Raw genomic sequence first — 14779 nt, 5'->3', positions numbered from 1 at the left:
AAAATTCTTTTATCGTTTTTTGCATAAAGACTGTAAAAGGTTGTTTTTAGTTTTCGTCCAATACTGTAACTGGACGTCCGTAGAAAATGTTATTTTACATCCGTTACGAATTTTGACTTCCCAATTCGACCCTGCGCTGTGTTTGACTGACGTTTAATATTTTACGGTTCAACAGGGCCGTAATTGGGTTTCGATTTTTTTTTGGTGTTACGAATTTTTGTATTGTTCGATATACTTTTACGTAATACTCTTAATCAATATTTTTCGTTTATACTACATATAGTATATATTACCGATTATATATATCTTGTTTGGTTTCAATATCGAAAGACATTTGATTAAATCAGATTAAAATATATATCAATGTACGCAGATGTTTTAAGAAACCAACCAATTTCTAAAGCCTTATAAAAATTGCATATTCTGTTCTTGTCGAGACTGCTTTTTCAAATACATCTCGTTCCTCTATATTATTTTTGAGACAGGAATATATATTAGCATGTATATTTTTTCACAAATTTTCCTATTTTCACTCACTATCCCTCATCCTTCACAATTTCTCTCTTTCTTCCTTCTCTCATTCTTTATTTTCACAGCATTTATTTACTCAACACATTCAAAATTATAAATATTTACGTTTTTAATTTTATATCAATATTTTTTTCTATTTTTGGTTATTTTATACAATATAATACTACAAAATTTTGTGTAACTCAAAATATTACAATGTCTTCTTACATGGTTTTATTACGCTTAATAACATAATAAATTTCGTAGCAAAACCGCAAGAAAGTATAAAGTAAGAGAAGAGAGAGCCTTTCTTCTTTTTTCCAAAAGAGAAGCGATGCTGCCGCAAGTAACGATCTTCCCCATTTCTATTTCACAAGCTTGTGAGATTGGGTTTTTTTAGTTTAGGGAATATGATAGAAATGTACTTGCAGAAGGTAGACGGATTGTTACCATATAAAGTTGTTTTTGAGGAGATGGCACAAGCCATTGTATTTAAATTTAAAGAGTATAAAAAAAAATTTTTTTGAATACGGCCCTGTCACAAAATTATCAGGAAATACGAAGCCTACGACGTCTTTATAGAATTTTAAAGAATATCTTTGTCTTTTCGCAACTCCGGCAACTCGTTATAAACAATGACGTCATCTTATCAAATTCATTCGATCGTATCTTTTATAAAAATTAAAAAAAAATGCTTCGTAGAACCTCACAAACTATGACATTGTATTCTCTCACCCGATATTATATTCAAAGTTATTTACGGTTTCCATCGATGCTTCTTGCGTCGATTAAAGTAACGTAGCTCTAGTGTTGACGTCAATGTATGTTGAGTTATTTATTATTCTCCATACTCTTTGTTAGTTCGATATATTATTCACTGTCTTTCTTCAGAACATATATATTTAGTTTCAATATTACATGTATTTTACATTACTGAAATTATTGACTACAGCTATATTCTAGAGAGGCATGCAATTTAATACATTTAATTTTCTTCATATGGTGCCTTCTTTTACGAAATACTTTCCAATATTTTTCAGTCGTGAAGGCTTTATTTCTATTTTAGTGACAAATGCAATTTAATTACAACACTTTAAATATAACATTACTATTATATATTGATTAGAATCGAAAACACTCAGGTAATTAACTGAATAAAACAATTTTGGAGTGGGCAATTCGCGTAATCAAAATATTGAAATTTCACTGCTTCACTCAATTAAGTTTATTAATATCTTGTACTATTGCTTGCGGTATGATATTTTCAGGAATTGTATATATGAAAATTATATGAATATATTTATATATATATGTCCTTTTCCCGCCTTCCTTTCGGTTGTCACACCCCGTTCTTGACTTAAGTAAATGTTGCCGTATGTATATATATATATATATACATGCTTATACATATGTATATATATATATATATATATATATATACATATGTATAAGCAAAAAAGGAACCTATTAAGACTCACAAGATTACGTCCCGAAGGCTCTGGAGGTTCGACGAGAGCACTGTGCTGATTGAAGTTAGTGAAAAGGATGGAAAGACCAAAGGCACCAACACCTACCTAATTATAAACGAGGTACCAAATAAAAATAAAGATTAAAAATAAAATATAAAATCGGGTAAAATAGAAGGAAATGTAAAATCATAACTAAAAATTGAGATAAGTATAGGAATTTGAAACTTAAATGTGATACCAAAGAAAGTAACGAAGCGAGAGAGGCGATGTGCGTTAGGATATTTTTCAATGTACCCCGCTATTGGAGGCTTCTCGTATGTCTCCTGTCCTGGGTACACGGGTATAACAGTTACAATAATAATTTATTCAATAAATTTATTCTGTACAAATTCTTACATTGAATTTCATACTTTGTATTACTTCGTTTAACGAATAACTACAGGTAGTGCATATTTATTTGGTTCATTTTCAAATAGTTATCTTTATTAAAGAATTTATATATTTTTAATTCTGTTTATTTACTTATATGTATGTGTTGGGATTGTTAAAGAAAGATAATAAAAGAAAATGTCACGTATGAAAGATGTAGAGAGAAATTGTGTGGGACAAGAGAGATAAAAGTCCCTTTCCACAAAAATGAAAGGAGTGAACTAAAGATCATAAAGAAAGACAATAATACTGCTGAAATAGCGTTATCTTTTATTCATATTCTCATGACAATTAATAGTTAGTTGGTTAAAATAAATTTAACTACACAGTTTATTGGACCAAATCTGATATATAGAGATGCATACACCCGATATATTCCAGCGTGATTAGCAAGTTTATTTGGCAATGGGCAGGAATAGCGCGCAAAGTAAATTGACAACGCGCCTTATGGTCTAAAACTGAAGACCGCGGACTGGCAAAGTAAACAGAAAACCTTTTTAAGGTTGTAAAAAGACGATAGATCAGGCTGCTTTCAACTGATTACTTCCTATTGTAAATCTATAGGGGTTGTTTATGTCCATATATGGACGACATGTCTTACAAATTTTTTTAACTATGCGAATTTACGACGCAATATTGCCGACATATGAATATATTTATATGGTCACTTTATATTCTATAATCTCATTTTAACATTCACAAGGATTTCAAGTTTTATCTGTAAAGAGCAAAGAGGACCACTCAGAGACATGAAAGAGTCTGTTATCTTAAAGGTTGGATTTATCATACATACATTATAGTTTAGAGCATTTAATATAAGCTCAACCTAATACACAGAGCAGTGTAAACCTTTATGAATATATTATTAAACTGCCACTATTTATATTTAATCTTTATTGATCTATGGTAATCTGTGACCGTTTTTAGTATATTCAAACTTTGAATTTTAAATAAAGGCAGAAATGGACTATCGACTTTTTTTTCGTCAATCAGCTGAGATGACTATATATAAAAACTAGCATCAAAATGTATGTATGTCTATTTAATGACAGTTATATCTTAACATCTAAATCAGAAAGACCTGTAAAAGTAGTTAAATCGATGTTTTTATTAACATAACAAAAAATAATTAAAAAATAATTTATTCAAGCCTTTATTCTATTTTTTATCTTTTATAAGCGAAGCATTTGACCTCTGTCTCGTCTGATGTTAAGCAATGAAAAGGTATGCATGCTTGCTTAGAAGAAACTTGAATCTTGACTTGAATACTCCTAAGTTATAATTGTCAGTAAACATTGACGCCGGTAGGTTCTTCCACTCCTTGGCTGTTCGCACTGTAAAAGTATTAACAAAATGCTTTTTTTTTCTCCCTGTTTAGTATGGGACAAGGTTGTTGGAATTTTAGGTAATAAGTATTTTAGATCTATTTTTATTGACATTTGTCTTCTTTCTTCTATCATAGAATCTTTCACCTCTTAAGCGACGCTTAAAATGTTTATTATCATCATCATCAGCAGCAACAGCAGCAGCATCATCATCTTCGTCGTCGTCGTCGTCATCATCGTCGTCATCATCGTCGTCATTATTATCATCATCATCATCTTAAGCGTCTTTTAACCTTTGCCTTTCATCTTTCTTCTCCATGTCTCTCATGTCACAGATTATTTATCACATTATTATTACTTAGTTTTGTGTTCATTTTTAGTACTTTATTATCTATTCTTAAATATTTTTACATACTTTTGATTTTACGGATAAGACACCCGTCTAAATAGCAAAACAGTGCGTATATCATTAATCCGTATGTCTTGTTGTCCTGGAAGAAAGATAGTGGAGTTGTTTGCTATAATTCTACTGCACACAATTCAAAATGCAATCATTAGTACACAGATAAACTGGAAACCTTTTCACTGATGATGCAATCTTAGTGTTCACCAGAACTTCGTTACAAATCAGCCTCTTGTCTTGTCTCTGTATTTATAGATGTAGAAATAAAAACATGATACGTGTATAGAGAATCTTTGTATCAGTAATATATTGAACAGTGAGCTCGGAACATCTCAATGTATCGATAAGCTTCTTATATACATGAAAAGAATTTAAACACGTATTGAATGTTGATATGTTTAAAAATATTCTTATGTATACTTTCGTAAATTTATTTATTATGTAGATAAACACAGAATTAAATAAAAAACCTATACTTAAATTCTAGGTTTATCTGAAAGATATATCAAGTAAATTAATAGAGTAAGTAAGTAGTTTAGTAGGAGAGGTAAATTTTTGAATTCCTGCAACTAGAACGCGTTCCAAATCTCTCTTTTTTTGTCAACTGCTAAGACAGATATCGGTAAACGTGCACTCTTATATAGGATGTGTGGCCTACACAATTCATATATTATATCGCTAGTGTTTCTTTTTACAATATTTTTTTCCGCTTTTACTAAAAGCAGACAGTCGGTAGAAGGTTGCCGCTATTTGATTCAGCTATTTTTTTATCAGCGGGCTGGCGGGCGGTGCACTTTGTTGCACGAATACCACTGCATGTGCAGAAGTGGCTAAATATTGGTCCTTTTCTTACTTAGGATGGACATCTACAAAATAACTCCTGATTCCATTAAAGAGTTTACTGACGTCTTACGCTGACGAAGTACTATTTTACTTCCTGAACAGCTTGCTCCAACTTCTAACACTATGAAAAACAAATTTTTCTATCGCTCTTTCAGTTCATACATGCTTCCACTGCATGGCAGTATATATAAGAGTCATATTTATTACCTAGTTTACCAATATTTCCATCTTTTATACTTTTAAAAACATAAGTTACTTATTTAACATAAGTCAATATAAGGCTGTATCACTGAAGGTATTAAGGCATTCTTCTCACGGTCAAGATCTTACCGTTTATAGTGCTCGAGTCGAGTAAAGCCTTTACTGCTAATAGGCAATCATTCTTTACGAGTCCCTCCTCGCTTTCCCTTCACTAATGACTTGTAGTATCCAGAAACATATTTTAAGTGTTTACTTTATATCTCGTATACTATTCTTATAAACAAAAACAGGTATAAATTATGCAATATATATATATATATATATATATATATATATATATATATATATATATATATATATATATATTTCAAATATAATCGACATTAAAAACAACGCAATTTGAATACAGTTTTATTTTCACTTTGTTTTGCTAATTTTTGAGTTCAGTTTCAATTACGTAGTGTATTTGTAATGCAGTGTGCTGTGCTTTTTTTAAAAGAGAATAATAAATTTATAAAAATGTTGACGGTTATTTTTACGGCTATATGTATATTTCAAATATAATCGAGAGGAATAACATAAACATAGTTAGATAATAATTTTAATGTTCAGAGCCTATAGGATAAAATATCACATAGGTTACCAGGGTTCATATAAAACAATTCCTGAAAATATCATACCGCGAGCAATACTACAAGATGTTAATATACTTAATTGAGAGAAGCAGTAAAATTTCAATATTTTAATTATGCGAATTGATCACTTCAATATTGTTTTATTCAGTTAATTACCTGAGTGTTTTCGATTCTAATCAATATATAATAGTAATGTTATATTTAAAGTGTTGTAATTAATTTGAATTTGTGACTAAAATAGAAATAAAGCCTTCACGGCTGAAAAATATTGGAAAGTATTTCGTGAATGAAGGCACCATATCAACAAAATTAAATATATATGTTTGTGTGTGTGTGTATATAGTAATATATGTATATATATGTACGTACACTCTAAACCAGAGTTCCCCAAACTTTTTTGTGTCGTAGACCCCTTGCCATGTTTTTCCGTGTTGGGTAGACCCCCCACCTTCCCTGATATTGATTTCCTGTAAATTTCTAACTGTAGTGAAGTTTAATGTTAAAAACTTAAAATAAAAACACATGTTAATTTATACATTTATAAATTGAATTTAAATTAATAAAAATTAAAAAATAATTCAGGAAACGAATAAACATATTTGTCCCACATTCGTATTTATAGAGTGACGAATTGAAGAAGTCAGTGCAAGGTAGCGAAGCTCTGAGACTGCGACTTTCAGGTTTTTACAAGTTCAAAATGTATTGCGACCACAAAGCGAATACCAACAACCTACAACTTATACAATTTTATAAACATATATAATAATTTTTTTACTTCACAGGTACTTTTATAAATAATGTAAATGTTTTGATATTATAAGATAGTATGATGTAAGTAACTAGGAACTATCAGTGTATGTGTTGAGATCCACTATCGTGGACCCCCGTTTTCATTTCATGGAGCGCCAATTTTTTTTCGCTGACGTAGACCCCTTGCAGGTTGTCATAGACCTAGACCATAGGGGTCGATATGGACCACTTTGGGAATCACTGCTCTAAACTGTCTTTTGCTTCATTTCTCTCATCTCCATCCAAAGGTTGTTTGGTAGAGATCGCCTTGATAGAGTCACCTCGAGCAATAAGACCGTCTCTTGTACCATTTTAATTGTTTTTATTTCTTCTATTTCCTTTCTATTATGTACAAAATCGTGTCAATAAATAAACAAAACATCCTACGCCCTTCTAATAACACAGTATAAAAGTATTTCTATTAACACAACGCAAACACATCGAATACCGCACGTCAGTTAACTATGCTATTGCGTTTTATTCTAGATTTAAATTCCTTTGAAATTCTAGAACGACATTTAAAATGGAAGACCTTACATACACTTCACTTAACACGTGCACAGAGGTCAGCTTATGGTGGACATTTAGCGCCGGCATCGGAAAACTTCTCGCATATACTGGTGTTAATAAACAAAACAGTTTTGTAACAGACCGCTGGATATTTCATGAATTAAAAAAAACAATGTCCCGGCGATTCGGTCGTACTTTCTGGAATATAGAAACAATTTTAAACATTATACCAAGGAGGTACATAACCACAGACGAGAATAAAACTGTATATATAAAAAGGTAACCTACTGTGATATTTTAGAAGCAAAGGATAAGCAAGAAAGATGATGTATAGAAGAATAGTAAGCCTGTAAGATACATTGCTCTTTGGACTACCTTCAGCTTTCTTATGAGGCCCGTTGTAAGTGACACTAGCAACAAACGTTGGTCAAAGACCATCGTCGTCAAACATTGTGGTATTTTGGACGAGATCAGGTTTCGGAGATTCCTGAACGCTGCTCATCCGAGTTGGATTCTACGAGTGGTCTCTTTCTAGAAGTGGTTATATAAATATAAAAGAAGATTTGTAAGCCGGAGGAATATAAGATGTTGCGAAGATGATAGAAGTTAAAAAAATGTTGAATTGTAAAAAACCATGTCCCACCTAAGACAGGAGTGAACCAAAAAAGAGATGACACTATATGTAGCATGATTTTATTTTGACCTGCTGATTCATGTTTACCTTTTATCTGTTATTTTGATATTGGATTTGGTGTTATTATAAAAGAATACACAATCACCCATGTATAAATAGACTTCTGTTGCATTATTATTTTCTATAAGAATACAACGGGGCAATACCTTCTGGCGGTGCAAAGTTAGCGTTACATAGTAAACAATAATTAGATTTAATACGCAGTGATCTAAATTTTGAAAATACTTTTTCTTACTATATTTATCATTATAATTTTTATTATTTCTGAAACTATTCATTTATGAATAGAGGGTGCAGTACGTTAATTGATAGGAGATACGCGTTATAGATCCATTCCTTTAAAGATCGTACGGAATTTATTTGGGTCAAAATTAGAAATTGTAATTTAAGCACCTTCCCGTTGTTAGATTGATCTGAAATTTGGTACACATATTTAATTTAGATGACGATACAATATAATAAAATCAATAACATTATAAATCTAAGATGGCCGCCGATACAAAATGGCGGATTACATATTTATCTTTAACCCCCTCAATATGGGTATCAAATGAAAGGGCTACACTAGTAAAACACGATGATTATGTCAAAATTTAAAATTAAAGATGGACGCCGTTCCAATATGGCGGACTAGGTACATATTTTTTCACAACCACCACAATATGGGTATCAAAAAACCGTTTAACTTTAAAGTTTTTTAAATGTATTTATTTATCGTTTATAGGCAAATCATTTGACGTTTGTCCCGCCTGATGTTAAGCAATGACAACGACTGCGATGCTATATACTTACATGAAACAAACCTATTAACTCTTGTCTATAAGACTCCTAAGTTATAATAGTCTGAAAATAAATACACCGGCAGGTTGTTTCACTCCTTAGCCTTTTTTTTGGCCCCCGCTATTTGGGACATCTCCTTTCACCCCTATTTGTGTGGGAACGAGGATTTTATTTTTTTTATTAATATTTTAACATGTTAATTTTTACACGTTTACAATCGCCACACGTGTTGAGTGATTTAACGGTGGTAGTTGTGTAATTCGCATTGTTTGCCGCTTACGCATTTATCAGCAGGCTGGCGGGCGGTGCACTTTATTGCACGATTATAACTGCATGTGCGGAAGTGGCTAAATATTGGTCCTTTTCTTACTTAGGATGGACTTCCGCAAAATAACACCTGATTTTATTAAATATTTCAATTCTTATTACCGTACTCTTCTTCCATGCATAAAAGTATCTTTTCTTTCTTTCACTTTGTATTTCTATCTGTCTTTCTCTTCTATTCTATCACATTCATCCAAGCTTTGAAAAAAAAACTCCTTGGCTGTTTGAAATATAAAAGTATTAGCAAAACGCTTAGTGTGGGTGAAAGAAATTTCTGTATACGGATGTTGTGAACCCGTGCATCTTGTCCGATAAAACAAAGGAGATGAAGGATTTATTTGATGTAATTTCGACGCACATTCTCATGTAGTCTATAGGATACCGTTAAACAAGTTTTTCAAGCTCTGAATCATAGCGGTTATCTCTTATCTCTTATAGGTTCATGGTGATCAATAATATAGGATGAGAAATAGGTAGAAAAGCTTTTAAGATTTCAGCTTACAGCTTTCACATTTAGAACCTTAATTTAAAAACCTAAATATATTAAAAATTAAGCTGCGATTTTTAGGCTTTAATTTACATTAATATTAAATGGAATCAGGCGTTACCTTGCGGAAGTCCATCCTAAGTAAGAAAAGGACCAACATTCAGTCACTTCCGCACATGCAGTGGCAGTCGTGCAATAAAATGCACCGCCCGCCAGCCCGCTGACAAATGCGCATGCGGCAAACAATGCGAATCACACAACCGCCACCGCCAAACTACTCAACACGTGTTTCACCCCTCCACGGGACATCTTCAGGAGTTATGTTATACCGATTAGTGCCAAACACAGAGTCCTGTAGCAAATATTGGTCCTTTTCTTACTTATATTTATTAGTTAAATAGCTATATTTATAAATTATGGGGGCATCTTCAGGAGTTATGTTACACCGATTAGTGCCAAAGGTGTTTGGCACTAATCGGTGTGCGGAAATGGCTGAATGTTGGTCTTTTTCTTATTTAATTTACATTAATGACGAAATATAGCAGCGTTGTTTTCAAATAGCTTTTACCAACATCAATGTGATTGGTATACAGAATTTAAAATTAGAAAATCCTTTAATTCGAAACGTTCACGTTCGTAAATTTGACACGAGCGTGGAAACTATATTAGTTTTGTAATTTCGCATGACGTCATTCAAACTGAAACATGGTCATATTTACAAAGTAATTAGCAAGTTTGTGATGCGATGAATGTAAATTTTATATTTATTCTGTAATCGAAATACACCAATTATCAAAATTACAATTTTAACTCCTAGTGTTTTTAATAAAAATTGTAAATTTTATATCGATATAAAATTTACAATTTTATATCGATATAAAATTTACAAAATAGGATTTGTGGTTTTTTAGTTATAATAATGTAAGTGTTCAAACGTGAGTTCTGTTGTTTCCCAAACTAGGCAAGACCTGTACCTCTAAGTCAGCAGCAGCTATTCACGTATTAGATCGCATGTAAAAGAATACATAATACTGAAATACTGAATTTAAGATCTGGAAGAGACAATATAATGTAAATTTAGATTTAATTCTGGTTGGAAAATATGAAAGCAAACCCAACTATTATTTTAGTGCATAAGGGTTACACAAAAACAGGGTTGAATTTGTATTTTTAAACGGTTTTATTTAGTTCGACCCGTACAGAATTTGTTTATTTGGGTCAAAATTAGAAATTGAAATTTAAGCTCCTTCCCGTTGTCAAATTGATCTGAAATTTGGTACACACATTTAATTTAGATGACAATACAATATAATAAAATCAATAACATTATAAATCTAAGATGGCCGCCGACACAAAATGGCGGATAACTTATTTTTCCTTAACCCCCTCAATATGGGTATTAAATGAAAGGGCTACACTAGTAAAACGCGATGATTATGTCAAAATTTAAAATTCAAGATGGACACCGTTCCAATATGGCGGACTAGGTACATATTTTTCCACAACCACCACAATATGGGTATCAAAAAACCGTTTAACTTAAAAGTTTTTTAAATGTATTTATTATGTCTGTTTTTAAATTTCTGATTTTGTTTGTTTTAGAATGATGTTCAATACAATTGTCGTCTGCTTCGTATTCCTGGGCGCTGCGTTTTGCACTCCTGAGAGCGTTCAGAACGATGATGACCACGCAAATCAAGTGATCCATGACCTTCACGCCACGCAAGATGAACATACAGCACCATTGGAGAAGAGATCACCTCGCTATGATTTTGGTTTAGGAAAACGTGCCTATAGCTACGTTTCCGAATACAAAAGGCTTCCAGTTTACAACTTTGGATTAGGAAAAAGGTATGATATATCTAATATATAAAATTATCGTGTCACGGTGATCGAACTTGAACTCCTCCGAAACGGCTTGACTGATTTTTACCAAATTTAATATGCGTATTCAGTAGGTCTGAGAATCGGCTACTATATATTTTCTATACCCCTAAGTGATAAAAGTTGTTCACACTAAAAAAAAAAAAAATATTTTTTTAACGAAATTTTTTGTTTTTATTTTTTATGATACAGCATACAAGAATACATACAACCATTAAATTTTCACCCCTCTACGATCAACCCTTATTTTTTATTTGTAAATTAAAATATCATTTTTTTTTGCAAAACAACGTTTGCGGGATCAGCTAGTAAAGGTATAATATACAGGATGGCTGATTATAAATATAAAATCTTACAAGCTTTTTGTTGACAAATGTGCTTTATTGTATTGTTTCTGAAGATGTTAATGCTGTTAGCCCTAAGGCTTTTACAGCTTCATCGGTACTGAGTTCACGAAGCGGAAGGGTCCGTGAAAATGTGCTTTAAATTCGCTCCTTTAAAGATTTTACTTCCATAACCAATCATCCTGTACAACATTTCATCTTTTAATTTGTAGTTTATTATTTTTCTTTATTTATTTATTTTATTTATTTAACAGTTTATTGTACACAATAAAAACACTAAAGTGGCAATACAAATATAACTGACACAACAGGCACTACTTATTTCTAACCAGAAATTTCTTCCAGTAGGCCTACGGAAGGAGATTCATAAAAAGTAAGGCAGACACAACGTGCACAATAATTAAATTGAAATATTTACAATAGATACGACTTTTGACCATAATTACATACTTAACATGAACATAAATGTATACTTACATATTATATACTTACATAAATAAGCATAATAAATAATATATATACATAATATAAGCATAAATACATATATAACTAAAAATATTATATATACTAGACAACTAGCGATAAATAGTGCTCTTTGACTCGCTTTTTAAATACAGGTAATGATGGACAATCACGTAATTTGTACAATTAATAATAAAATTAAAATACAAAAAATGTACTTTTCTTTGTACAATTCACGTCTAATTTCAGAACCAAATGTAGCCAAAACAATCCGTGTATATCTTTCTCTGTCGCACACATCTTCCTCCGCCTCACACAGACCACACCTGTGATTGGTTGTAAAGTAGGGATCGTGATTGGTTGCGTAAAGTTAGTTTTATTATATTTAGTGTTAAGGTTTTGTTAATATATACTTTGCTCAGAAACCTACTTTGAGACAACCTTTTTCACTCAAATACTCTCGATGATGCTATGTAAGCGCACACACAAATAGTGTAAATATCTAAAGGAACAATGCTTTTAAAAAATAATTCTGTTGTACAAAACAAAATTAACTAGATCCACTACAAGAGACAAATATGCATTTATCAGCGGGCTGGCGGGCGGTGCACTTTATTGCACGACTACCAATGCATGTGCGGAAGTGGCTAAATGCTGGTCTATTATATTTAAACAAATCTATATTAGTACCAAAATCAAATAAAAGATCGCAATTATGGAGGTATTCGTTAATTCTTGATTTTGAATTTAAAACAAAAAATTTTTCTCAGGTCTCGACTCTACTCTTTCGGTCTCGGCAAGCGTTCCGTCAATGAAGATCAGTCTGGTGATGAATTCATGACTGAAGTAGACCAAGCTCATGCTCCAGAGATGTTCGAACAGTACGATGACGCTGATGGTAAATTTTGATTCATTGACGTTACCAGAATAACTATCTTAAACACTTTATTAAACGGTTTTGTTTAGTTCGATCCGTACAGAATTTATATGGATCAAAATTAGAAATTGAAATTTAAGCATCTTTCCGTTGTCAGATTGATCTGAAATTTGGTACACACATTTAATTTAAATCACAATTCAATATAAATTAATCAATAACATTATAAATCTAAGATGACCGCCGATACAAAATGGCGTATTACATATTTTTCCTTAACCCCCTCAATATGGGTATCAAATGAAAGGGCTACACTAGTAAAACACGATGATTATGTCAAAATTTAAAATTCAAGATGACGCCGTTCCAATATGGCGGACTAGGTACATATTTTTCCACAACCACCACAATATGGGTATCGAAAAACCGCTTAACTTAAAAGTTTTTTCAAATGTATTTATATTTAGATCGAAATAGAAATGAGAAGACCTGCATAGGAACAAAGATCACAGATATAGCTCAAATAATTGCTCATCAGAGAGTACGGGCACGTTACTCGTGCATCAGGTTGTCGTTGAGGCCAAAAGTGGTCACCACGAGTTGGTAGACGCGACCTGGGCAGGTCCCATATTAGGTAGACCGATGATATAGTTAATCTCGCTGGAAGTTGCTTACCAGGCAAGGTGGCGACCTTTAAGCAGGTTGGCGTCCATCAGCTGAGAAGGTTTACCTATCTTTCTCCTCGTAGCTTTAACTTGAAGAATGTCAAAACAGATTATTTTCGTCTCTATTAAACTGGTATTTTAACAGTGTCTATAAAAATTATCCGAACTGAATAATATGTGTGTAAATAAATACAAAACTTACCTTTACCATTTCGTTCTTCCTACAATTCCCATTTTTCGAAAGGGAACAAATAATGTTTTTTATATATAAAATCACAGTTTATTTTCTTATATTTAATTGCACGTATGTATGTAACTCATGCTACTATATATTATACATATACTTCTAATGTCTATAGCTACTGCTTTTACTTGCACCTACAAAGGGTACATGTTTTCCGGGGCTTGTTTTATATTCTACTATTTGTGAATTGTGATGATGGACTTAGTTTTACTCATACAAAGCGTTCATCGACTAGAAATCAAAACCATCGTCTATGATTATAATTCATAGCCTAGATCTACTACAACCTTACTCGCAAATTATCTGTCCTATAGAAGCCATCAAAATAGAAATACAGACTTCGTTAGTCAAAGCTAAAATTTAAATTTCAGTTTACGAGATCAAACGTGCCCGACCATACAGCTTTGGTCTTGGTAAACGCATGGTTGATGACTCCGAGGAAAACGAAGAGAAACGCGCCAGGATGTACGACTTCGGACTCGGTAAAAGACCACAATTGTACAACTTCGGTCTCGGCAAGCGCGCCAGGGGATACAACTTCGGTCTCGGCAAGCGTCTCAGCAAATTCAACTTCGGTCTCGGGAAGAGGGAACGCGACATGCATCGGTTCAGCTTCGGTCTTGGAAAACGATCGGACGTCGACAACGTTGAAAACTATATTGACTTGTAAATTTACTTCTATTTTCGCTTTGGACGGAACTCATATAGGATACCTTAAACTGAATATATCTTCTAATGCTTTATGTTTATTTATATTCATTTCTATTACATTTATAACTACTTTTAATTATTTATATTCATTAATAGCATTGAAACTATCGTTATTTAAAAATTTTAGATTCTGAACAATTTTCTTATTAAATTGTTTTAAACATCAAGGTATTGTATGTGAGATTTCATCTTT

The 14779-nt window shown here is 32.2% G+C and overlaps 1 protein-coding gene across 1 annotated transcript; it reads left to right on the top strand.

Moving 5' to 3' along the window:
• Positions 1 to 11002: 11002 nt before the first annotated feature.
• AstA (allatostatin A) lies at positions 11003 to 14575 on the top strand. The gene is made up of 3 exons (XM_068766990.1): positions 11003 to 11250; positions 12860 to 12987; positions 14247 to 14575. Exons 1-3 carry the CDS (start codon positions 11003 to 11005, stop codon positions 14543 to 14545), a joined length of 675 nt encoding a protein of 224 aa, XP_068623091.1. The 3' UTR covers positions 14546 to 14575.
• The last annotated feature ends 204 nt before the right edge of the window (positions 14576 to 14779 follow it).

The sequence above is a fragment of the Battus philenor genome, unplaced genomic scaffold (assembly GCF_028537555.1).
Source record: "Battus philenor isolate CCGP_79_NKW_IND1 unplaced genomic scaffold, ilBatPhil1.0.hap1 SCAF_22, whole genome shotgun sequence".
Classification (NCBI taxonomy): Eukaryota; Metazoa; Arthropoda; class Insecta; order Lepidoptera; family Papilionidae; genus Battus; species Battus philenor.
The sequence above is the reverse complement of the archived record's forward strand: the minus strand, read 5'-3'. Positions and strand labels throughout refer to the sequence as shown.